Source organism: Pagrus pagrus (genome assembly GCF_965226575.1).
Source record: "Pagrus pagrus genome assembly, chromosome: 1".
Taxonomy (NCBI): Eukaryota; Metazoa; Chordata; class Actinopteri; order Spariformes; family Sparidae; genus Pagrus; species Pagrus pagrus.
Genome location: NC_140185.1, coordinates 2,942,809 through 2,968,697, shown reverse-complemented (window position 1 = coordinate 2,968,697; position 25,889 = coordinate 2,942,809). Strand labels below are relative to the sequence as shown.

At 41.5% G+C, this 25,889-nt stretch overlaps 1 protein-coding gene across 2 annotated transcripts; it reads left to right on the top strand.

Annotated features, from left to right (window-relative positions):
- The first annotated feature begins 375 nt into the window (after nucleotides 1–375).
- Nucleotides 376–25,811, top strand: shcbp1 (SHC SH2-domain binding protein 1). 2 transcript variants are annotated; one of them, XM_084351681.1, is made up of 13 exons: nucleotides 376–699; nucleotides 4,104–4,319; nucleotides 4,416–4,531; nucleotides 12,700–12,908; nucleotides 13,034–13,129; nucleotides 13,223–13,453; nucleotides 13,549–13,726; nucleotides 17,043–17,163; nucleotides 19,961–20,092; nucleotides 20,310–20,428; nucleotides 23,655–23,741; nucleotides 24,279–24,417; nucleotides 24,910–25,811. In XM_084351681.1, the coding sequence occupies exons 1-13, from the start codon at nucleotides 522–524 to the stop codon at nucleotides 25,164–25,166; spliced, it is 2,079 nt and encodes a 692-aa protein (XP_084207807.1). In that variant the 5' UTR covers nucleotides 376–521; the 3' UTR covers nucleotides 25,167–25,811. The 2 variants fall into 2 exon arrangements, with proteins under 2 accessions (XP_084207807.1, XP_084207806.1); XM_084351680.1 differs by having other exon boundaries at nucleotides 24,907–25,811.
- Nucleotides 25,812–25,889: the final 78 nt, after the last annotated feature.

Below are 25,889 nucleotides of genomic sequence, written 5' to 3'. Positions count from 1 at the left end.
CTGATATTTCCACTATTAGCATGTTTTCCTTGGCAGACCAGAGATCTGCTTCATTACACAAAGTTCTTCAGAGAATTGTGTCGGGGAAGATTCTTAGTCATCCAGGTCCAGTGATTCAAGATTCAAAGAATCAGCAACTCTCCAACTTAAACAAGGAGAGTTTTCCTTGTAGAGAGAGAGGTGAAGAGTCACGAAGAAGGCATAAATGACGTTCTTAAGAGACTCGAGGCTGGTGGTAGAATTTAAAAATAAGGTAAAAGAACATCATGTTATACACTTTTGTACAGTAGGTGGCGGTATGCACCTTAAAGTTGTTCTCGATCCGCCATTAAACTGAGAGAAGAAGAAGGAGAAGGGGCGGGACATCCGCGATTTTAATGTAACGTCCCTGCATCTTGCCGGGAGTTTTTGAAAGTAGCTGGGTGTATACTGGAACGGCTGCCTACTGTTTGTTTGTCAAACTGGCTTTTAGTCCATAACAATATATTTGGCGACGAAGTCAGTAGTAGGCCCACTTTTACATGTTTTACATGGAACAAGAAGCACGGGAAAAGCCTTCTGCTGGAGCGAGGGAAGCTGGAGCCGAGATGACCGAAGTCGCGGTGTTTGATTTGGAGTCCTACGTTAACGTTGAACTCGACATGAAAGAGGACAACAGGATTTCTAACGTGGGGCGTAATGTGTCCGCTATAAGTCAAGGTCTGTGACAGCTTTTTTCCACTAGTTTTCGCTGTTGGGGAAAATCCAGGTTATGTGGGCCTAACTAAATTCTAATGTAGCTTGCAGAGCACTGTGTGTTTAAAATGTTGGTTTCCTGCATTAAAGCATTAAAGCCTGCATTAAACCATTGAACGTTCCGGGAACGTCCCACGTTTTCTGGACCGGTAGAAAGACAAGACCGTTCGGCGAAACGCACAAACCTCGTCCTGCGTCAGCCACTGTCTATCGCGGCAGCAACAGGGCCATCCGACCAGACCGGGCGGTGGGTCCACTTCTTCCAGCTCCCCCCGGACCGCTGGCGGGGGGCGACCTCCGAGCAGGGGTGCATTTCCTCGGTACTGTCAAAAATAATCCGTTCCCCGAACACTGCTTCTGCAATTACGATTACGTTATTTTTTCCATACACCTTATCAATAAGAAGAGCAATAACAGACCGATACTAAGCCTACCAAACAATTAAATAATGGTAACAAAGATACGTAAAAGTGGTCTAAACTTATTGAAATAATGTGATACTGTTATTATAAAATAACGATATAATCCAACATTGTGATTGTTACTCATTGGTTTCACACATTACACTGAAAACACAGGGCCAACTGTCACCACGGTTCAATGCAACAATCCCTCCCACCCTAAAGTCTAAGACAGCGAAACACATAATGGTCAGAATGTTAGATGCTTGTTAGATCATGAGGGGAAAAGTTCATGAAATTTGCTCAAGAGCAACTTTATGACATCAATACTGCAAACACTGGTAGTTGTGTTTACAGTGACATCCTTTTTTTTTTTTTTTTTTGTTTCACTGTAGGTACTGTTTTTACACCAAACCATACCTATATCTGTCTTATCGAGCCAGGGGGAGTAATTCCTCTCTGACCGCCAAGATGGGTCAAAGCCTGTCTTTCTGTGCTTGCCGGTGTGTGGTACTGTGACAGTGTGGGGAGGCAAATCATTTTATGGGGGGTCATAGGGGTTTGAGCTGTTCTGCTCACTGTCTATGAGCTGAATGAATGTCTATGAATGACTATGCACTTTACATGTATTAGACAAGTTAAACATAACAGTCTGTCTTTAATTATGAGGTTGATGCTTTGTAACAGTATAGTTTAATTCATAAACCTTCAGAACAGAATTGAAATTGCAATGCATGTTGGTGTATGAGCATTTCTATATTTTTATCTGTGCACATAGTAAAATGACTTCTACATAGGGAGGAGATACAAATTTTGATTTGATTTATAAGAACAGCACTTGATTTGTACTTTATCAGCCAAAAACCTGAGTTTAACTATCAGAAATTGTATCAAAGGAAAAAAAAAACATCAGATAGGGGGCTGGATGGACGGACGGACTAGAATCAGCATAAGGAGTAATATTCAATCACACTTCAACAGCAAAACAAAGCTGGCTTTTGATGTAAGGTTTTTTTTTTTATCTCACTGTACACACTGTTTTTACACCAAACCTTACCTATATCTGTCTTTTAGAGCCAGGAGGAGTAATTCCTCTTTGAAAACCAAGACAGGTCAAAGCCCACTTTCAGTGCTCTCTGGTGTTTGGTACTGTGTCAATGCACGGGGCAGGGCTAGCTTCCCGCCCCTCAGCAGTGGAGGAGATACATCCTGGCCCCTGTTTCAGGTTCAGGTTCGATAATTATAGGTTGGCTGACGGCATTTGGAGTTGCGTCACAATTGAAAAATGCCGATATTTTTGCCTGGTTTTCTGTCTGGGGCCAACGTTCGTTCATTTGGTTTTGCAATTGCATGGCGGGGGAAACACTGAAATTTGTACAGATATACACAAAAACAAGTTTGTCATGCTTTGAAAAGCTTAAAGGAATAGCTCACTCTAGAACGAAATTCAGTCATTATTGACTCACCCTCATGCTGATGAGAAGTCCGGTATGGTTTCTTATTCCTCAAAGTGCAGCTGGAGACCCGCGGGGGTACCCTCCTGCAGCAAAAATCCATATAACGGGCGTAAATGGTGTCCGAGACGAAAGATCCATAAAACTACACAAAAACTTTGTAATATTCCTCCATACTGATCGTCCACTGCAATCCAAGTGTCCTGAAGTGGCGACATCCAGAGTTTACTCGAAACGACGTCATTTAGTACATTTTTCTAGCCTAAACGCCCCTGCGTGCAGGCGAGTCTCCCTCATAGGCGTTTGCACTACGGAAGCCGCGCCAGACAAGATCAATGAGAGCTCGGGATAGATACACACCGGTATTTACATCCTGCTGTGAGCGAACAAGCGACACACAAACTCAAGAGGGATCTGCCTGCACTAGTAATTTGAAACTTTGAAACTCACAGCAGGATGTAAATACCTGTGTATCTATCGCGAATTCTGTTTTAAAAAAATTCACTCTGCTAAGAGTTTATGCAATTTGTTCAGTGTTTTATTTCAGTTCGTGTCAAATTCTGTGAAACTGACACCAAATTGCAGTGAATGAATAGAGAAATCATGCACACCTTTTTACAGGCATTTTGTATTCTTCAGTTAGACAGATATCGTGATGTCGTTACATGATTGTCTTGCAATTAGGGATGCAACGATTCTAGATTTTGATACTTATACTTACTTATAGTCTAAGGAAAAATGTTGGTTTCATGGTTTCAAGATTATAATGCATTAATTTATTTCACAACACTAGGGATGTATAAAATCACATGAGTGTTTTTAATGAGAAGTTTTATTGTATTATATATTAATGTCCCTGCAACATGTCTTTGTTGGCTTTTGTTTTTAACAGTTGCTGCCTTTCAAAACAGAAATAATACTGTAACCAACCAATACAGTACAAAATAATAAATAAAAATAAACAAAAAGTCTCTTTGGAATTAAATATGAGCTACCTCTGTGAATGTCCATGTCAGTATTTCCCTTTTGAATAAAACAAATGGAGTCAAAGGCTGCACGACACAATGTCTGCAATGCATCAGGGCTCTTTGGATCAACTAGGCTATATTACGAGCATGATCAACTATCGATCTACTACTCTTGTCAGATCAACTATATAACAAATTGTTTTGTATTTTCAGTTTGTGTATTTTCTCTACATTTATGGTAGACCTGAGGAAACAACTTGTAAAACATGGTGGAAAAAATGATGTAGTTGGCTTTTGATTTTACAACTGGTGGTTAGTGGATGTAAATATCTACCATTCTCTATGTAAAGTACAAGTTTATGAGGTGCAATCTATTTAAATTAGTAATGCCTAAAACTCCACTTAGGAAGAACTTACATTAGAACTAGACAAAGTTTAAAATTAGAACAGCCAATGCCTATTCCCACCGAAGAAGGAAAAGAGTAAAAACCAAAGATTTTCTGCAGCTGTTTCATCATACTCCTTTCTACCCCTCCCCCAATTAGCACTGTTTCAGAATGAAGTGGAGGACCAAGATGAGAGTGAAAGTGATGGTGATGATGATGGCAGTAGCACAGACCACTTTAACACTGAAAAGTCTGCTACTCGGCTGCAGAGATGTGAGCATCATGCAGGTGTGAATTCAAGTCTTCCTGACACCTTCCAGACCAGCCACCTGCTGTTCTATGAGAGGTTCAAGGCGTACCAGGACTACATGCTTGGTAACTATGGACATACACTCTTACATATGTGGATGCATTATAATGATAATAATCCTCCTGAGTCATTATACATTGTATATTTGTATTTGTGTGTAGGAGACTGTAAGCCCTCCGAGGTAAAGGCCTTCACAGCAGATTACTTGGAAAAGGTGTTGGAGACGAGTGATTGGTTAGCTCAGTGGTCTACTGATGTCTTTGATGTTCTGGTGGAGGTGAGACCAACTTTCATAGATACATTAATATTTTAAATGTACTTCACTTCTGAGTCAAAACTGGGATTTGGAGGAACATGTATTTGCCCAGTTCTTCTGCGTTAGCCCACAGACCTAATTTAACCTACATGGTTGTTGACCAATATTTGTGTTTGAGTTTAAGATAAGTTCCTCAGCAGTAACATCTTTTAAGCTAAATGTACAGATACTATTTGGAGGAAGTTGAGATTATTAACTCACTGGGAGTAGAATGTGGGGGTGTCTTCACAAATCAAGACTTGATTGTCTAACGGTGTCTTGAAAACAAGGTTTAAATCAAAATTTGATCTTAATTGTAACCTTAAAAAGTGAAGTGAAATTGAATCATGGATGTTGACAATCGTGACATCTCTAGTTGGATAAGTGATGGAAGCAATAAGCGAGTGAAAACTTAACAATTTTTTTCTTTCTATTTATTAAATCTGTTAGGCATCAGAGTTGCACAGCGTTCCAAGGCAAATAATCATACTCTTTATTGTTAACTCATCCATACAAATATACATTTGCTATTAAATGCCACCTCCCATGAGCATGGTTTATCAATTAAACAGGTGGACCCTTGATCATGCAAGGAATAAAATATGCAAAATAAAACACAAGATTTAAACTGAACAAATATGTGCATAACATAACAGTGAAAGACACACAAACTGTAAGGTAAAAAAGATATATAGATTTTAAGATAATACAGATTACAACAGAGAAGTAAGATAAAGACAATGTAGCTGTAACCAAGACAGTTTAAAAGGACAATATAAATGGTAGGGTTGTGCAAGAGAATATAATGTGTGTGGGTCAGCACTATGGGTGGGAAGGAGGCAGCAAGGAGTTGAGTAGTCTGAGGAAGAAAGCTGTTGCATAGTCTGGTATTTGTGGCCTAGATGCTCCGGTACCTTTTTAGATGAGGCCGGAGGGATCTGCGATGATGGCAGTTGGACAGCAGGTACAAAATCTGTGACATTGTTCTGTGACTGGTGTGAGCGAGGTTCTGAAGATCTTCTCAGCTGTCCTGTACGACAAAGCAAGTTCGTTATCTTCACTAAGCCTAACAACCAAATCACACTAAGCAGTCACACAACTGTGGTTATCAACTCAAAAGTCAACTGAAGTTTCCCATTCTGGCCATGAGTGGGTTGCCATAACGAGGAGTACTTGCAGCATAAAACCAATTGCAAACATGGGCAAATCTACAAACAATCACAATCCGGGGTTAAAGGATCACTACCGTTTTTTACAACCTGGACCTTTTTTCTAGCAAAATATATGGTCATTTACTCACCCAGATAACTTTGGTGTCATTTGGCGTTGTTCGGACGAAATTAGATCCAGTGTAGCGCCGATATATCCATATAATGCGAGTAACGGGGCATCGACACACAGCCTCTATATAACGCATTATCTGCCACGAAACTAGTTAATTTCACTAATATTTTATTACGATATGCTAGCGCTATTCCCCTCTGAGTCCGGGCTCGTCCGTTATCAACATCCGGGGTCAAACTGGCAGTAGCAGCTACAGGTAAACAAGCCGGGCTGTCGCGGGTGCGCGCGCAGCTCAGAGACGACATCTTCCAGGTCAGAGGTAGTAGATCAACCTACAGACCCCGGATGTTGACAATAGACGAGCCCGCACTCAGAGGGGAATAGCACTAGCATATCGTAACAAAATATTGGTGAAATGAACTAGTTTCGTGGCAGATAATGTGTTATATAGAGGCTGTGTGTCGATGCCCCGTTACTCGCATTATATCGATATATCAGCGCTACACTGGATCTAATTTCGTCCGAACGACGCCAAATGACACCAAAGTTATCTGGGTGAGTAAATGACCATATATTTTGCTAGAAAAAAGGTCCAGTTGTAAAAAACGGTAGTTATCCTTTAAAGCAACAATGTTGCAGCTGCCAAATGCAGAGGGGGCAATTGGCAAAAAATCCCAGACTGTGCGAAAATAGATTAAAGTGAGAGTTTGGGGATTTTGATGTGGGGTTGTATGAGGTACTTATTGCTTGTTGGTGTATTACCTGCAGTAGATGACCATCTGTCAGAGTGGAGAAGAAGCAGTGCATTGTACTGCTGAAACTACTAGGAGCAAGATGTATTTTAGCCTAAAAAAAGTCCAACCTAAAATATATATATCCACATAAGTGTGCACTATGTTTTTCTTTGGCACTACATTACCTCAACTGTACAACGTCCATATTCCTATGCACAAGCAGAATGTACTGCCAAAGGCAAAACAACTCTTTTGACATGGTGGTAACAAGAGGAATTTACTAATGACTTTTAATACCTGGTCAATCTCCTGGTTAAGGGGACCAGTGGGGAGAAAGTTGAGGAGTATGTAAAAGAAAGGAGAGACATTCAACAATGCCAATTCATCAGGCTCGAATTGTGAAATAGTGGTTATAAGGTGGTTATTAAGGTAGTGGTAGTGGTTATTAAGGAAGCATAAGACAAACGGTACATCCGGAAAGTCAAAATTCTACACACAATACCCCATAATGACAGTGAAAAAAGTCTTACATTTTTGCAACTTTATTAAAAATAAGGAATGAAATTATAACATGTACATAAGTATTCACAGCCTTTACTCAATACTTTGTTGAAGCACCTTTGGCACCAATTACAGCCTCAAGTCTTTTTGAGTATGATGCTACAAGCTTGACACACCCATTTTTGGGCAGTTTCTCCCATTTTTCCTTGCAGGACCTCTAAAGCTCTGTCAGCCATTTTCAGATCTCTCCAGAGATGTTCAGTCAGGTTCAAGCCAGGGCTCTGGCTGGGCCACTCAAGGACATTCACAGAGTTGTCCCGTAGCCACTCTGTTATCTTGGCTGTGTGCTTAGGGTCGTTGTCCTGTTGGAAGATGAACCTTCGCCCCAGGTCCAGAGCTCTCTGGAGCAGGTTTTCATCAAAGATGTCTCTGTACATTGCTGCAATCATCTTTCTCTCGCAATCATCTTTCTCCCTAACCCTAACCGCCTAACCCGATCCTGACTAGTCTCCCAGTTCCTGCCATTGAAAAACATCCCCACAGCATGATGCTGCCACTACCATGCTTCACTGTAGGGGTGGTATTGGCCAGGTGATGAGCGGTGCCTGTTTTCCTCCAGACATGACGCTTGGCACTCAGGCCAAAGAGTTCAACCTTTGTTTCATCAGACCAGAGAATTTTGTTTCTCACGGTCTGAGAGTCCTTCAGGTGCCTTTTGGCAAACTCGAGTCGGGCTGTCATGTGCCTTTTACTGAGGAGTGGCTTCCGTCTGGCCACTCTACCATACAGGCCTGATTGGTGGAGTGCTGCAGAGATGGTTGTCCTTCTGGAAGGTTCTCCTCTCTCCACAGAGAAATGCTGGAGCTCTGTCAGAGTGACCATTGGGTTCTTGGTCACCTCCCTGACTAAGGCCCTTCTCCCCCGATCGCTCAGTTTGGCCGGGCGGCCAGCTCTAGAAGTGTCCTGGTGGTTCCAAACTTTTTCCATTTACAAATGATGGAGGCCACTGTGCTTATTGGGACCTTCAATGCTGCAGAATTTTTTCTGTACCCTTCCCCAGATCTGTGCCTTGATACAATCCTATCTCGGAGGTCTACAGACAATTCCTTGGACTTCATGGCTTGGTTTGTGCTCTGACATGCACTGTCAACTGTGGGACCTTATATAGACAGGTGTGTGCCTTTCCAAATCATGTCCCATAAACTGAATTTACCACAGGTGGACTCCAATCAAGTTGAATAAACATCTCAAGGATGATCAGCGGAAACAGGATGCACCTGAGCTCAATTTTAAGTGTCATGGCAAAGGCTGTGAATACTTATGTACATGTGATTTTTTTCATTTTTTCATTTTTAATAAATTTGCAAAGATTTCAAACAAACTTCCTTCACATTGTCATCATGGGGTATTGTTTGTAGAATTTTCAGGGAAATAATAAACTGAATTCATTTAGGAATAAGGCTGTAACATAACAAAATGTGGAAAAAGTGAAGCGCTGTGAATACTTTCTGGATGCACTGTAATTTTCACAAATGGATTGGCCACCAGAGAGTCCAGACCTTAACCCGACAGAGAATCTTTGGGATGTGGGAACGAGATATTACTGTGACTTTTTTTTTTTTGGACCAGGTAGTGTATATGCATGTATATATAAACATATGACATATACAGTGCAATTTTTTCTCCTCATCAATCTTCATGCAATACACCATGATGACAAAGTGAGAAAAGAATTTTAGAAATTTTTGCAAATTTATTCAAAAGGAAAAACTGAAATATCTTACTGACATAAGTATTTGGGTCCCTTTCTATGACACTTGAAATTTAGCTCATGTGCCTCCCATTTCTCTTGATAATTTTTGAGATGTTTCTTCACCTTGACTGGAGTCGACCTGTGGTAAATTCAGGTGATTGGACATGATTTGGAAAGGCACACAACTGTATATTAGGGATGCACCAACCCGATAATCAATATCGGTATCGGTCTGATATTGGCAAAAGTCACTGGATCGGATATCTGAGAGGGGTAAATGTATAATCCGATTCGATTAATTACTTAAACGCTCCCATAAATGCTGAGACTATGCGAGACTGTCGTCTGTTTTTCCACTTGCACTTTTGGCCCTGCCGAGTCAAACCGAGCCGCGCTGAAACGAGCTTGCTTTTCCATCACCAGTTTTACTGCGCCGAGTTGTGCCACGGTGGACCTGCTCCAGAGTAGGGGCAAGCCAGGCGCCCCCTGCCTCCAAGAGGGCAGCGACTCGCAACTGCAGCAAACCTATAACAAGCACCCTCTCCTGCTGAAATCTATACTCAACTCATGTCTGTGCAGGAAACCTGAGAGAAAGACGTTTTTTTAAAGTCAGTGTGTTCAGCTCTCAGTACTTTTGTAGCTTCTAACTGAATCTCTTTAGTTTCTCTCGTCCCGTTTGTACTTTCAAACATCTGCTTTGTTTTACTGTGTCATCATGTTTGCTTTCAGCTGTTTCAGGAGTCATGTTTAGTTACTGCTGCTGAAAATCCAATGTTTCCTGTAATGCTGCTTCATAATAATAGCGTTTAAATGATTAAATAATGGGGGGGGGGCTTTTATTGTGAAGAAATTATATGAAATGAAACTTGTTGGCAACTGACTTAGCAGAACCACTTTGTTAGCGGTGATTCTTCAATAGTACTGACTGGGACAAGAGTGTCATTGGTTTAATACACACCTTCAAGCAGGTAGACCAGTTGTGGTGGAAATGCCAAAGCCTGGCCGCACCGAGTCAAACCGAGTAGAGCCAGGCCAGCAGATGTGATGGAAAAATGTCACAAGTGTGCAAGTTCAATTCGAAATGTTTGGAAAACGTTGATAATGTTAGTTTCACAACTGACATCAGTCTGACAGCACAGTGGATGGATTCAAGTTTTGGATTCACTGCAACAATCCACCAATATGGGCTTTATGGTAGAGTGGCCTGGTAGAAGCCTCTCAGTGAAAGACAAGTGAAAGCCAACTTTTTTGCAAAAAGATCCTAAAGGACACAGAGAAACAAGGATTGTGAGAAACAAGATTATCTGGTCTGATGGAACCAAGATTGAACTGTTTGGCCACTATTCTAAGCATCATATCTGGAGGAAACCAGGCACCACTCATCAGCTGCCCAATACCATCCCAACGATGAGCCATGGTGGTGGCAGCATCATGCTTTGGGTGTGTTTTTCACCAACAGGGACTGGGTGGCTAGTCAGGGTTGAGGGAATGCTGAACGGAGCAAAGTACAGAGATATCCTTAATGAATCCCTGGTCCAGAGCGCTCAGGACCTCAGACTAAGCCGATGGTTCACCTTCCAGCAGGACAATGACCCTAAGCACACAGCCATGACAATGCAGGTGCGGCTTAGGGACAACTCTGTGAATGTCCTTGAGTGGCCCAGCCAGAGCTCTGACTTGAACCCAATCATGTCATGTCAACCAAACACCTCTGGAGAGACCTGAAAATGGCTGTCCACTGGCTGTCCCCATCCAGTCTGACAGAGCTTGAGATGATCTGCAGTGAAGAATGGCAGAAAATCCCCAAATCCAGGTGTGAAAAGTTTGTCATACTCAAGAAGACGCGATGCTGTTATCGCTGCCAAAAGTGCCTCAACTAAGTACTGAGTAAAGGGTCTGAATAATTACATCAATGTGATAATTCAGTTTTTCCTTTTTAATGAATTGGCAAACATTTCAAAAACTCTGTTTCTGCTTTGTCATTATGGTGTATTGAGTGTAGATTGATGAGGGGAAGAGTGTTTTACTTAAATGATTTTAGCACAAGGCTTATTTACGGTTGGCTGCAGTTGCAAGACTTCACCACAGCCCGCTTGGAGGTGAGGCGGGTGTGGTGCATTGGCATGGCGCGGTAAAACTGAAGATGGAAAAGCAAATCGGCACGGTTTGAATCGTTACCAGTAGCCCTAGACTACTTTATACCCACAGCCATGTCGGCACTGTTTATACCTAACAAGGCATTAGCTAATTAGAATTTTTATGTTAAATTTTGGATAACCATATGCAATCAATGCAAATTGTGAAGTAGTTTAGATGGGCGGTTCTTGAGAAAGCTGTAATCTGCAATACCAGAGGCCAAGCAACCAATAGGCACATTTTGAATTTGCATTGCACTAGTGAGCATAAAAGTATCAAATAAGTCCATCGAGACGATTAAAATATACTAAATATACTAAATTAAATTGTTTTGAAAGATTTTAACATGTATATTCTTATTAATTGTGCACAGCATGGACAATGACAGAGAGAATGACACGGTCTGCGTCACTTTACAGCATGCTTATAAACAGATCTGTACATCACCAAAGTAACCAACAACTGCTGGTCTTTGCTAGTTATCCTTGGCTGGAGCTAGCTACTCTTAGCTAATTAGCTCATGGCTTGGTTAGGCATCGCGCCAGAGGCCCTGGAGTTTGTCTGGCCTAGAGCTGAGCTGACCTGACCTGTCCTTTTGTATTCACATTTTCCTCTGTGGCAGCACTCATTTTCTCACTCTGGTGGTGATGGATGTGCTTGTGTTTTTCTCACAGTTCGTTTGTAATATACTTGGCCAGCAGTGGAGCTGGTGCAGCCGATTGTGATCTATAGATTCCCCAGTGGTTGCGCCAACCACTTTGGCTGTCGCAGCTCCAGTGTCTCTGGGCTCGTAGGCAGAGCAAAAGGGCCAGGTGGCGAAAAAGTGGCGGCCAGAGCCATCCTGTTTGCTCAACCTAATGAGCCCAGAGATACTCCTGCAGCGAAGAGTGGCTCCAGAGGATGCGTGATACAAAGGAGGAGCAGCAGACAACCTCAAGAGGTTGTTTTGTTTGCTGGCGGGACTGCGGCTTGTAGGCCATGTGTGACGTAACAGTTTTACAGGCTAAGTAGAACTGGTTTGCACTGTGGTGGGATCAATAATAACACCTCACTCCACACTCTTCTGTTGTTGTCAGTCACATGGCAATGGTGCAACTGAACTGCACACGTCTTAAACTGTTTGCGTGTCACCCGTAGCACCTAAGGATTTGATAGGCTGTTTAAATGAACTGCAGAGAGAGCACAAGTGGGATTTGTGTGTTAAATGATTGGCTTTTTGCGTTCTTCTTGGGTATTGAGGAGCTGCAGAGTTTATTCATGGTCAAACTGTAACCTGTACTGTACACTTACTGCCACCAGACAACTTCTCTTCTAACCTTTCTGAACACAATCACCATGGCTATCTGTCCTTCTCTTGCTTGACCACTCACACAGTTCACACTGCTTTTATAACCCCTATTGGAGGATGACTTGTGACTCCCAGATTCTAATATAGTCATGTGTCATTATTTCATATTAGCAGCTCTTTAAATTTAGTGATTTTGACCACGAATTGAAATTATTTTCAAAAAGATATTTGGCAAATAGTGTGCCTCATCAACATTGTCAGGAAATGACAAAGAAAAATATGAAATGGCATAAACATACCAAAATATGCTGGAGGGGGGCTTTGAATATTTGTATATACTGTATGTATATGCAGCATGAAGGGGCTACAACTTACGTTTAATTTAGCAACCCTGTGTTAAGTTAAATGACAAGTAAATGACCCTAATTTATTCACCAGCTGCTAATGATTTCAGGTGCGTGATGTGGATTTTAAAAATCTGAAGGCGTGTGTGGAGCTGGTGCTGCCCCTGCAGTGTGACACCAGAGGCTGTGAACTCAATGAGGATGCTATGAAGTCTCTGCTGGATGCCACTCAACACAAAGTCCCCCTGCAGGAGCTCCAGGTGGTCTATGACGAGTCTGGGGACTTTGATCAGACTGCCCTTGCTCTTGAGCACCTCAGGTGGAACTCTCATGAATTGATTCTGTGCTTAAAGCACGCATGTTGTTTCTCCATATTTTTAAACGGTTTCATAAAGGTTACTGCTCACTAAAGATTTATTTTTCCCTTTTCTCTTGTATCTGTAGGTTTTTCTATAAACACATCTGGAGACTGTGGGATGAGGAAGATGAAGATGATGATTTTGACTACTTTGTTCGTTGTGTGGAGCCTCGTCTCAGGCTGTGAGTAAACCTTGTTTCAGGCTGATGTCATGTCATATTCGTTAGTGTTGGTTCATCCCCATGAATCCTAATTGAAAATATTTCTTACTTCAGCTACTATGACATCTTAGAGGGCAGAGTCCCAGCAGGCCTGGTGACAGAGTATCAGTCTTTACTGGAAAACTGCTCCCAGTGCTTTAAGCAGTTCTCATTGGTGCGCAGCAGCCTCAGCACTGACTCGGACTCAGAGCTGGATAACGTGTCCATGGTGGAGGGCCTGAAGCTCTACGACCAGCTGGAGATGTTGAAACGCAAGCTGCACATCATCGAGAACCCCCTGTTGAGGTAGGAGATGTATTGAGATTCTCCGTCTCCAAATGCCGTGCACCCACCTTCTGTAAATATCTTCATCACCCTTATCCCCGTCACCTCCTCTTCAGGTATGTACTAGGCTGCAAAGGAAATAACAGACAGCAGTGCGTGCAAAGCCGGGGGATAAGGGAATCAGGCATGAAGGTAGTCCACGTGGTCACAGTTTCCTGCACCAACATCCAGCTCCAGTCTCTCCTCAGTGACAGACTGCTACCTTTGTGCTCCTCTGAAGATACTAGGATTCAGGTCAGTGCCTTACACACAGTTAATAATAACAGGGCGGGACTGCAGTACGCAGGTCCATTTTGATCTGGTCCCTGTTCGGGAAAACACCTAAATTCATTAAGCACCAACACTCAAAAATCTCTGAAAGAACCCCACCTTCTTATGTCTCCTTCTGATTTTTATTGGGAATAATCAATGTACAAAACATTTAGATGACAGCTTCTCATGTTTAACTAGGTTTCTCAGTTTCACCAGTTAAAACCATAAACATAAGCAGGAGCAGAGTACATCAGCTGCAGTTCATGAACATTATACACAAAATCCACACAAAATAAAATGTCAAAAATAGACCAAAATATTGGCTCCAACAAACCAATCAGCGATGGGTTGAGCCTATCACTGATAGACAATATATTCGTCCAGTCGCCCATTGCAAAGTTAAAACGTTATACTTCAGTCAAATAAAAGTTACAAAATAATAATTTACCACTTTGAAATGTCCTGCTTCAGTCTTGGTTGCGAAGGTGGTTCGGTATCAGAACCAGCCTCGAACATGTACAGCTGTACCGCAGCCATGGTTACCAGCTGTAGCAGCATTATTTTGTATCACATTACTTTGCTCAGCATGACCCGCCCTACTCTTCCTCTGATTGGCCACATCCTGCCCGTTAAGTAATGTGCATGTACAGCTCTCACCAAATATTGAACAGGGGCAAAATGTCTCACTCCGTAGCTAAAACAGAACGTTCATGACACAGTGTGAAAAGGGGTTATGCAGCAATGCACCATATGAGAAAAATAATGTTTTTATTAAATAATAATATATGAAATAAAAGTATAAAATTAAAGTATGTTAACCTATTTTACTAGGACCCCTAAATAAAAGTATGAACCTGAAAATGTGCATAATATGACCTTTCAGGGAAATTAGAATAATCCTTCTTGGGAAAATAGTATACAGTCAGAATATCTTTAAAAAGTGGGATTCCAGTTCCAAAACTATATTTAGCAAGATCTGTGGCACTCACTTTATACAGGACCAAATCACTTCTAGATGTGATCAAACTTTTTTGAAACAACACAAAATCAAAATATGGCTACAAGAAAATGAAAACTAGTGGATATCTACATTTTTGACAATGAAAGGTTTGTTTGGGTGAACATGATTTATTGGCATATAATTATTTTACTGTAAACACTCTGGAACAACAATTTAGATGAAGACAAGTTGCAAAGTATCATTAAGGTTTTATGGATGTTTAGTACAAATTTTAACTTGGAGTACACAGACTAAAACTAAAACAGTATTTTCGTACAGCTGTACTAGTACTACTGCTTGGTCCCATGAATTTAAAAGAAGTTTGAACTTTTTTTCTGGAATAAACATGACATTAACTGGGAAGGCCTAGATGAGTTGGTATGGAATGATTCTTTTGATAGTTTGTCCTGAGGGTGGAGCCAGAGGGAAGGAAACAATGTCATCTAAAACCATTGTTACCCCTTCTTGACCACAGCCAACCAAGTGCTGGTTCTGAGCAGGTGCTAGTGCTGGTTTGAAGTTGATTCAACGGTAAACTTTTTAAAGCAACAATAGGTAGTTTGGACTCATTACTACCCCCAGCTGGTTGAGAAGCGCAATAATCTGTTACCAGTGTCGTAAGTACTATCGCTGTACGAGCATCCCTGGGGAAAATGAATACACATGAATTTGTTGACGGAGCCGCCGACTCACGAAATCGTCTGAAAAAACCTCACTCGAGTGCCATCAACAAGCTAGATTCAGAGATAGCAGCTGGTAGTTTGTTAGCATATAGGCTGCACAGCACATTAGCATGCTAGAATTATTCTCATACTGAGTTGGTTATAGTGATTGCACCGCCTAAGTTACTTCTAAAACACGATGCTTGGGCGTGAATATGTTTAGTAACGTCTGAAAGTATAACTATGTTTTCGGGAGTTACTAAATACAATCGCAAATTGACGTTGTGTTCGGTGTAATAACTACAACCAACTCGGTACGACAACAGTAAGTAGCATTCTAACGTTACCTCCCGACCACACTGTTCAACAATTACGTTGATTATCTGCATGAACTAAGGAATCTGCAACTTTTCAAGACAAGACGTTCATAGTGTTTTAATAAGTAAGTCATTGTTTACAGTCACTACATGAAACCGTGCAAGCTATCGAAACGGACAGCATTAGATTATCTCCCGGATTTATTATGGTTATAAACTGTGGACAAATAGTGCCCCAATGAACACCACATAACAACAAATCAACTCAAAGTAAAGGTTGCTTGTGACTTACAAATACAGTAACATCAAGGCTAGGTCGCGATCAGTCTTGAAATCCATTTCTTACTCAGCTCCTGCCACCGAGTGTAAGCTAGTCCAATATTTATCCATGTCTGGGCTCTGTTCTATCACTTTCTCGTTTCTCTTCTTCGCCTCCTCAGACAATTCCCTCTTGGCTTTTTTCACTGGCTCAGCCATGGCATTGGTTTACGAAAAATCCAAGTAGCTGCTGGCTAAATCCACTGATGAATAAACGTGTGACGTATGCCGTAAAGTAGGTCGCATTAGACGCCTTTACTTCAGATAGGTTTCCTACCCGCTCTGAGAAGTTACACAGTGCGGTTGCTGCCGGCACGACCCCCCTCAGGCTGCAGAGACGTCACCATTCATCCTATTAACCGTTTTTCTACCACTTAACTGAGTTAAGAAACATTATTTTAAGGTTGAAAAACTACCTAGTGTTGCTTTAAGAACTGATTTGCTATTCCTTGGGCATGAGAGCCACCCTAGAGTTGCATCATTCTGTCACTGTAATGCATTTCCAATTTCCCAGCATTGCTAGAAACAACTATGCCGGACTACATCGACTCTTTACAAGTGTTGCTCCTGGCTTTGCATGCCAACATTGGTATCCAAACATGACTGATCCTCATACTAACGTTGATTAGTAAAAATAATTTAAATATTTTTTTTATTCTCCCATGGATAAGTCGGCAAAACGCTACACTACCTCTGGTTTTTAAAAATGGCAGTCATAAGCGGTTTTAGTGTAGTTAGTTTAGCTAATCTCTGTTCTAGACTAGCAAAGTGTTGGTGCCCTTCTGGAACCAGTTTCCCTGGCTGGGAGCCAGTTCTTTGGCTGTTGAAACGCAAAGAACTGGTTCCAGTGCAGTGGCCTCGAACCAGCACCTGAAGCGCCTTGGTTGAAAAGGAGGGTGAACACTGACTACTGGAGCGCTCAGTCTCAGCTACAACCTGTAACGCACTTACAAACAGTGGGTGAGTTCAAGCTGTCTGACTCTCCTAAACTGTGTTTTTAGTTCCATACAGACCCAGTCGCTGCGGTGGATTCATGCCATCAGGGTGATGTGGTCATTGTTCTTCCAGGGATCTACAATGTCAGCAGCTCCATCTTCCTACCAGACTCCATCAGTATAGAGGGTAAAAAGCTTTCATTTTATTTCCACAAAGATGTAAGATGGATGATCTGCAAAACTGGCAGATGGTTGTCACGAATGAGTCAGTACCTAGTAGTAAATATATCAATCCCCATTTGATAAATAAGCTGATGACAGTGTTATAATGCTCTTCTCAGTCATTATCAAGCCAGTCTCTGAAATGACCTGTTTTACTCACTAGCTGGGTTGACTGCTAGATGAATACCACTAGCCAAGCATATTTTTTACTGGCCAAAATAATAAATTACTTTTTATGCGTTTCATATACATTCATTTCAGTATTTCATTTAGATAGAAGGGTATAATGTTGAATACAAACTTTAAAAAACAGGTCAAGAGAAAATGATTTTCAATAAAATAACAGTTTATCAGTTCAAGCTTGATTATAACTTGAGAATTCTTGATCCTCTCAATCTGTCATGCAAGTTGCTGTAGTTGGGGCTAAATTAATTTAAAAATTCCCTTCTTCTGATGCAGCCACCTCTCTCTGTTGGAAGTAACCACTCTGTAGTCTTGTATGTCTCGCCCACACCACTATCTGATTGGTTACACGCCACAAGTCACACTAGCCCTTCTCACAAAGAGACTCTGCATTATCGGCGCAGCGTAAGCTTGCCATTTCTCCGCCTTTGTTTGTTCACACTGAACCAAGCAGCGCTGGCATAAAGCCGCATCAGTGTCAATTCATTCAGCACGCTGATGCTGCAGAACCAAAAGAGGCGTGACGGTACATGTCATGACTCTCAGTGATTTTTTTCAATAGTTCCCAGAGACAGTAACTACAACAACACAATAGTGGAAGGCGACAAGGCTGTGGTGAGCAAACAAGGCCATTGGATGAAGATGTGGAATGATTTTATTGTGTTAGTTTTTGCTGACATTGACTATTTTAACGGTTGACGGCCTGGCGATCAGCGGTGGCAGCCACCTCCAAAATTAATATGCAGGAAAAACCCTGTGTTTAGTATATATGTAGTTCTGTCACATCTTATTATGAGTTATTTGGTCCTGCATAAAAAGCTTCGTGCCACACATCTTGCTAACCAGAGCTTCGAAGCTGAAAAACACACTTTTTGGGTTATTTCGAGAGTAGATTTTCCCTAAAAGGATTATTTTAATTTCCCCTGAAACTTTTGTGTGTGGAAAGGGTCGATACTCATTGCATAGATACAAAAAGGTCTGAGTTTCATTGTTGTTAAGGTCACTTGAGTCATTGGCCTACCCGGCCATCATTTGAGTTTTTAGGTTTAGAGTTTGAGTACCCCAACTGCATTATAACAGACTGCATTATAACAGACATGAGCAGCACGTGTGCATGGCAGAACGCCCTGCTTTTCATTTCAGCATCCATGTTAACAGGTTGGGGAAGACACACTGCCGGCATCATCTCACGCATGTCAAGTGAGGCTACAGCAGCACATCTAAGATTCAGAGTAAACAGTCATATCAACATCATACCAGTGTTTCACTTCAGATTTTATGTCTGTATCTGTAGAATATGTCACAGACATGAAGAGAATACATACAACAGATGAAGAGCAGTATTTTTCCTGGGTTTTCCTTTATCTTTCACTCTTTCCCTCCTTAACTTTCTCCCTCTTTCAACGAAAGGAAAATCACATCATCATATTCAAACCATAGGTCTTCTCTGGCCAATGGTTGTGTACAATGCTGTCCTCAAAGTAGTGTCCTCTCATCTTCAGATGTAAGTGGACATGTCAAGTCAGTTAGAACCGAAGAAGGCTCTTGGAGAAGAGCTGAAAGGTCTTGAAGAAAGTCCAGTTGCCTCCATATACCACTTAGATACACAATGACTGTGATGATTGATAATCCTCACCAGCTTGGTGTTGATAGGCTATTACTAATGACATGTAGCCAATCAGATAGTGGGGACATTTAGGCCAGGTTCGATAATTGGCCGAACACTACTACTATATTTGTGAATGAGGTCAGGCAGACCTACAGATAGCGTGGGAATGATAGGTCATAAAAGAGCTTATACAATTATGTTAACACAGTGGCGCAGTGTTTACCATTGTTGCCTCGCAGCAGGTCTTGGGTTCGAATCTTGGCTGGGGCATGTCCTTTCTGTGTTAATTTAGCATGTTCTCAGTGCCCTTTACCAAGGCACTGGCTTGGATCTAGAGTTGGTCTCTGTGCGCTGTACATTGGCTGCCCATTGCACCCTCTGGATGGGTTAAATGCATTGAACCCATTACACTTCTTTGTACATTGTATGTGATATGACAGATTCTTCTTCTTCACGATGTCCTCTGACTACTTTCAGTGAATGTGTTTTGGAATGTCTGTATGTGAAAACAACACAACACAAAACCAACAGTTGCAGATGGTCAGTTTACTTTGTGTATAGACTGATAAACACACTTGCACTTTGACACAATGTGTGTTTTAGTGGTGTTGGACCTTGTTGCTCAGATGTGGATGGGTCACTGCCATTTATCTAGAGTATTTTAACTCTTTCTGATATGATCATACTAGTATTTTTAGATGTCTTTAGTTGTTTACATTAATTGTTTATGTGCATTTTTGTTTATAAACTGGCTTTACTCGGATTGTTTTTAGTTCAGTTTTACTGTTAATTGAACCCCTGTGGGAGGAGGGGTTAAATTCAGACCACCTTGGGAGGGTTGAACATGACATTCGTGTCGTGCAGTCTAACAAAACACACACACACACCTATTTACTTGAATTGTAGAGCGGCTGTGATGACAGTGTTCTTTGTTTCTGCCAACTTGGTCCTTGTGTTGTCTGTGTGCCAGGCTTTGGGCTTCCTGATGAGGTAGTGATTGAGAAGAAAAACAAGGGTGGCTCATTTGTGGAGTCTACAGGAGCTGATGTCACGCTGTCCAACATCAAGTTCATCCAACACGATGCAATCGAGGGCATTCTGTGTGAGTGTACATGAATCCTGTTTGTAGGCAGAATTAGACAAGCCTCCGTCACTTTGATGACTTTGATGATGATGATTATTATTATTATTATTATTATTATTATTCCTCCTATACCATTTTGTGCAGATGTTTCAGCCCAAAGTAGAATGTAATTTAACCAGTCTGTTAATATTTTTACTCTCTCCTGTTGTGTGTTTTCCTGTTTGGTTTCTGTCAGGTGTGCGTCAGGGGACTCTGAACATGGAGAACTGTGTGCTGCAGTGTGAGACCACCGGAGTTATTGTTCGAACATCTGCCCATCTCACCATGAAAATGTGTGACCTGTACGGCTCCAAGGTGATTGCTTGATTATACTGATTATGTGTAGCACTATAAGGAATAAGGACTATACAAAGTAATATGCATTAAATATATGTATTTTTACATCAGAATAGTAGCAATACTTTGAAGGTAGTTGTTTATAGTGTGTATGGTCGAGGGGAAAAAAATGTTTTTGAGTCTGATCTGTGCTTTGATGGTCATGTGGCACCTGCAAGAGGGCAACAGGACAAACAGGTGAGTGCCAGGATGTAAGGGGTCCATGAGATTGTGATTGGCTCTGCTGAGGCAGCGAGAGATGAAGATGTCGTCCAGCGACGGCAGTGGGCAGCTGATGATTTTCTGTGGGGTGTAGATGACCCCCTGAAAAGCTCTCCTGTCTGCTGCTGAGCAGCCGGCGGACGGCACTGACATACAGTATAGGGTTGGGCGATACATTAAAATTTACAACCAGCCACCATTAGTCCATCAGTCGGCAATTGCCGATGAAGTCATGCATCCATGCGCCAGCACATGTAGTGGGTGGGGAATACAACATCCTGCTGAGTACGCAATGCTCACACCGAGTGGCTCAGTTGTTGATGCTGTTTATATTATTATCATGAGCCTACATGATTGCTATGTGATCTTTGTGGACCAAATATTTATTCTGTTTGAATAAATTTGCCTTTACCTTACCCTCTGACATCCGCGGTCGTCAATGTGAAAAGATAATTTCACTCAAACATTACAGCCAAAAGTTTAAGGCTACACTTTTTAACAAAGCCAAATCTCCTTGAGATCTTTATGAGCTTTAGGCTTATATGCCTCTTTGGCATTTCTATTCCTCTCCATAGGTTGGTTCTTGCAATGCTATATAGTGCCCTGTCACCTGACCTGAATTAGGGCTGGGGCGACGCGTCGACGCCATCGATTACGTCAACGCAAAAAATACGTCGACGCAAAAACTGTACATCGACGCGTCAACCGACCAAAACAAAAAATGGCGGCAGCGAGTAGCAGCAGCAGCAACGCCAGTAGCCCTTTTCACACAGACGCCGCATTATCGCCACAGCGGTGGTTCGCCAATTCTCCGCCGTTGGTTGTTTACACAGAGCCGAGCAGCTCCGGCGTAAAAGACGAACCAGAGTGTAATTCACACAGAAAGCTGGCGCCGCGGCTCCAAAAGAGATGTGACGGTCATGGTGATGACGTGTGTTTTTTTCAACGTTTTTCCCCCGGTGTCCTCCTGTTAATCTAAACATGTAGGCCTACCTGCTGACTGTTTATAATCATATGGATGCTGTTATAATGTGTTGTGATTGAGATCCTGACCCACCAAACATCCTGGAAAGTGACAAAGTTACGTTTTTCTCTAAATTACATAATTAAATAATCACCATCAGTAAACTGGACGCTGTCTGACTCTGTCACTCGCGGGGAGGGAGGCTGTTTCCTGGGGGAAAGTTCACTGAAGTCTCGGTGGAGGGCTGACCGTCCCGGTGATTTTTTTCACCGTGACAAACACTTGGTGAGTTAAAGTTTTTTGCCGGGGACAGATGCTGTTTTTCGGCCAGAAATGTGACGAAGAGTCGGTCGGACCGACAGGCTGACAGACACTTATCCATGAATAACTGCGGTATTATTGGACCTGTTTAGTTATCACACAGTGAACACCATCAGACCGACACGCCCTCACTCCGTGCCGCCGGCTTATCCGTTCACACTGGTTCGGTTCGCCATTAATGCGCCTCTGATACCTCCGGAGGAGCATCAGAGGCGGAGGGAAATTTCACCCCTCGCCGCATCTGAAACTTTCACACAGAGGCGGATGCCGAGAATTGGCGCAGGATCCCCGCATGCAAATGGCAGTGTGAATGGGGCTACTGAGTCAGCTGACGCTGAACTCAGCAAAAAAAGAACACATATTTCGAAGTTAAAAGGTAGAAGGTAAAAGGTACAGTAAAAGGGAGCACCTCTGTTGTTTGTCAGCTTTGTAAAATGGAAATGGCCTATCATAAAAGCACAATGGCTATGCACCAGCACCTCAAAGTGCTGAAAGACATGAGGCCGCTTGCTATTCATTGCTTGAATTTTATTTTGGAATTTGGTAATTAAGAGCAATAAAAATGTATTGGAATGAAGAAATTTATGTTTTTTCATTGAGATACATAAATTAGCATATGTAAATTGCTATATAGGTGAAATTATGGGGAAATAATCGCGAATCGAATCGAATTGGAAAATTAATCGTTAGATTAATCGATGCATCGAAAAAATATTTGCTAGATTAATCGATTACAAAAATAATCGTTTTGCCCAGCCCTAACCTGAATGCAGTGTTGTGCACGTTATGAGAAGAGACTGGACTTCACTTGTCATCCAGGGTTTCGGGTTGAGAAAGACCTGGCGTTTATCAACTGTGTCTTTGGAGTTGGCAAGCAAATTCTGTAGAGATGTATCCTGGTATATTGTTGATAATACAGAATCTGAATTTTCTCCCTGTTGGAAAAATTTGCTGTTTGGTTTCAACAACAATAATAGTAATAAACATAAATAATTATATACAATCAGTTTGTTGATAACTTTAGGATTGTATAATATACACAAAACCATATTTAGCCACTCTAAACCTCCTGTTTATAGTTTTTGAAAAGGAAACCAAGCAGTACACTGAAACTGTTTCTCACTTAAAAATAAGAAAGCTGCAAAAACGTTTAATTTGTGCTCCTTGTTTAATGTATTTGCTCTGTTCTGAACTAGTCCTTTTGTGTATTAATGACTGTCTAATTGACTTGTTTTGTATTTGTTGATTAAAGAATGAAAAAATATAGTCAACAGCTTGTCGCTTGAGGTGAGTGAGCAAGAGGCCTCAACTTGAGGCCTGTTGTCCAATCGACATGTAGATTCCGCCCTTGGAATCAAGCAAAATAGCAATGCAGACTCACTGTGGTATTTCGCCTCCAGATTCATTTACATGCTACCTCTTACTGACTTTTGACTCAGTCCACTATTTCTACATACAATGAGAAACGTATTTCTCTCTTGAAAAGTGGCCATGTTACATTTACCCAAGCCTACAGTTTATTCCTGTCCACCACCGGATGCAGGGACACTTCTGTTGTCAGATTCAAACATATGTCATAACATGACACAATGATACTGGTAATGCATTGAACAGCTGATGGTCAGTTTATTTCCTGTCTTTAATGTAAATGTGACTGTATATGGTCAGTCATGTTGCTGTATGTTGTCATTTCTGTAGGGGGCTGGTGTGGAGATTTACCCTGGTAGTGTTTGCAGTCTGATTGGTAATGGTATCCATCACTGTAAGGATGGGATACTCATCAAGGTGAGAAAAGACAAAATGACCCCTTTACACATTGAGAACACATGGAGAACCTTGCAAAGTGCTGTTCCCAAAATACTTCTTAAACTATGAATCTTTGAAGTCTGGCCCTCAGAGCTGAATTTCAACCTTCTTTCTGATTCTTGTGTCCTCTCAGCCTCACCAACTGCTCATATTTCACTGAACTGGGTTGAAATTTGTCCTGAACATCCAAGAAACACTAAGGATAATTTACAACATGTTGTCATTTAGATGTTTGTTTAATATCTGTCATTTTCAAAAATTCATATCTCCACTAGTTTTCCCTTTCTGGCAACCAAATTTGGTTCTGTATAGTATTACAGCAGTTCTGTCACATCTTGCAGTTATCTGGTCCTGCATAAAAAAGTGCCACTTGCTAAATATAACTTTAGAGCTGAAAAACCCACTTTTTAATATGGTTGATTTACTGTATGAATTCACTATTTCAGTGGAGTGCTGTCCTACTCCTGATTTGGTTATTAAATGTGAATATTGTTTTTGTTTGGTGTATATGTGCAGGACTTTGCTGATGAGCTGGATGTGATGCCGTCCATCACCATGGAGAACAATGTGATCCACAATAATGAAGGCTACGGGGTGATTGTAGTGAAACCAAACAACGGGGAACAACACGGAGTTCCTCTGGACAGATGTGAAGGTAGGTAGCGCACTCAGTCAGATTTAGGGGCATCAGGATATACTGATGATGACGACAATAAAAATTAATTATGATATTGATAATACCCAGATGATGATATCATGTAAATAATCCAGCACCTCTTAAATCATTTCCATGTCTTTCCATTCTCGCTTTGTCATAGTAGGTAGCACTAATGCATCTTAATGCAGGTTGCCATCTGCCATAAAACGCAAAAAAGAAAAAGAAGGCACAGTAATTAGATAGCTGTTCCCACTTTGTGTAGCTACTGTCAGAGGAGATGACAAACTAGAGCAAGACACTCTACCCATATAGATATTGATATTGATGCTGTAAATCTTTTGGCCGCAATAATTATGTAATGAAAATCTGATGTCATGACAGCCCTAGTCAGAATATAACGTAAAAAATAAAGACATGGATTAGAATCCGGAGCACGAGGTAGGTTTCTATGTTGCAATTAATGTTGATCAGACATTTCGTTTTTAGAAGACCCCACTGCACCGACCAGCAGCAGCAACTCAGCAGATGTTCAGCCAGAATCTGTAGAGAACAACAACAGCACAGACCGTGGCGTAGACTTCACTTCAAGCAGGAAGTTGCACTTAAGTCGTCAGCTGAGTAGAAACAAGGAATGGTCCTGCAGCCGAGCTGTCCAGGATATGGTGGACCGCCAGATCTTCGTCTCCCTTCAGGGAAACCAATTCAGACGCAACATCATGGGCGACTTCGGCACCTTTTTCTACTAACAGACAACATCCACACACACAGAACTTTTCTACTGAGAAGCACAACATAACTAACATGTCTTTTCAGGTCCTTCCACAGTTTGTTTTGGAGCAGTAATTATCTGATGACAGCTTCACATTTTATTTGATTTATTTACCTTGTCATGAAATAAGTATTGCTGTTTCATGTCCACCCATTGAGCAGAACTCAGCAAAACTGATTTCCAGTGAATTGATGCCTAAGTTTGAATTTGCACACATGCTTTTATCTTATTTATTTACTTTCAACTCCAGATGCTAAATGTTTAAACATTTTAATGCACTGTTTGGAAATCACTGGTGGTGGGACTTCAGATTTAGTAAATGTTTTACCTTTAAGGTGGTGACTTGCTGAAAGCAGTGCACTGTTGATGATTAAAAATTCACACAAATGAATTTCTTTTAACATTAGTTCATTATGTCACAGGTGTTTTCAAGGGTTGGGTGTATTTTATGGTTGAGGGAAGTCTACAGGTTGACGAGAGTATAAGTCCTTCGAAAATAACACGGTGAGCTTCCATATTTCGGTTAACTGATGATACAAATGAGCCTTTGGTTTCAACTGCTATTCTTGGAAAATGTTAATTTAACGACCTTGTTGCAGATTAAAGTGTCTGTTGAAACCTTCATTGTGGTGGTGCGGTGTAAAGCATAGCAAGTTACCATGCAAGGTCCTGAGTTCAGTCTTGCTCAAGGACACTTTGA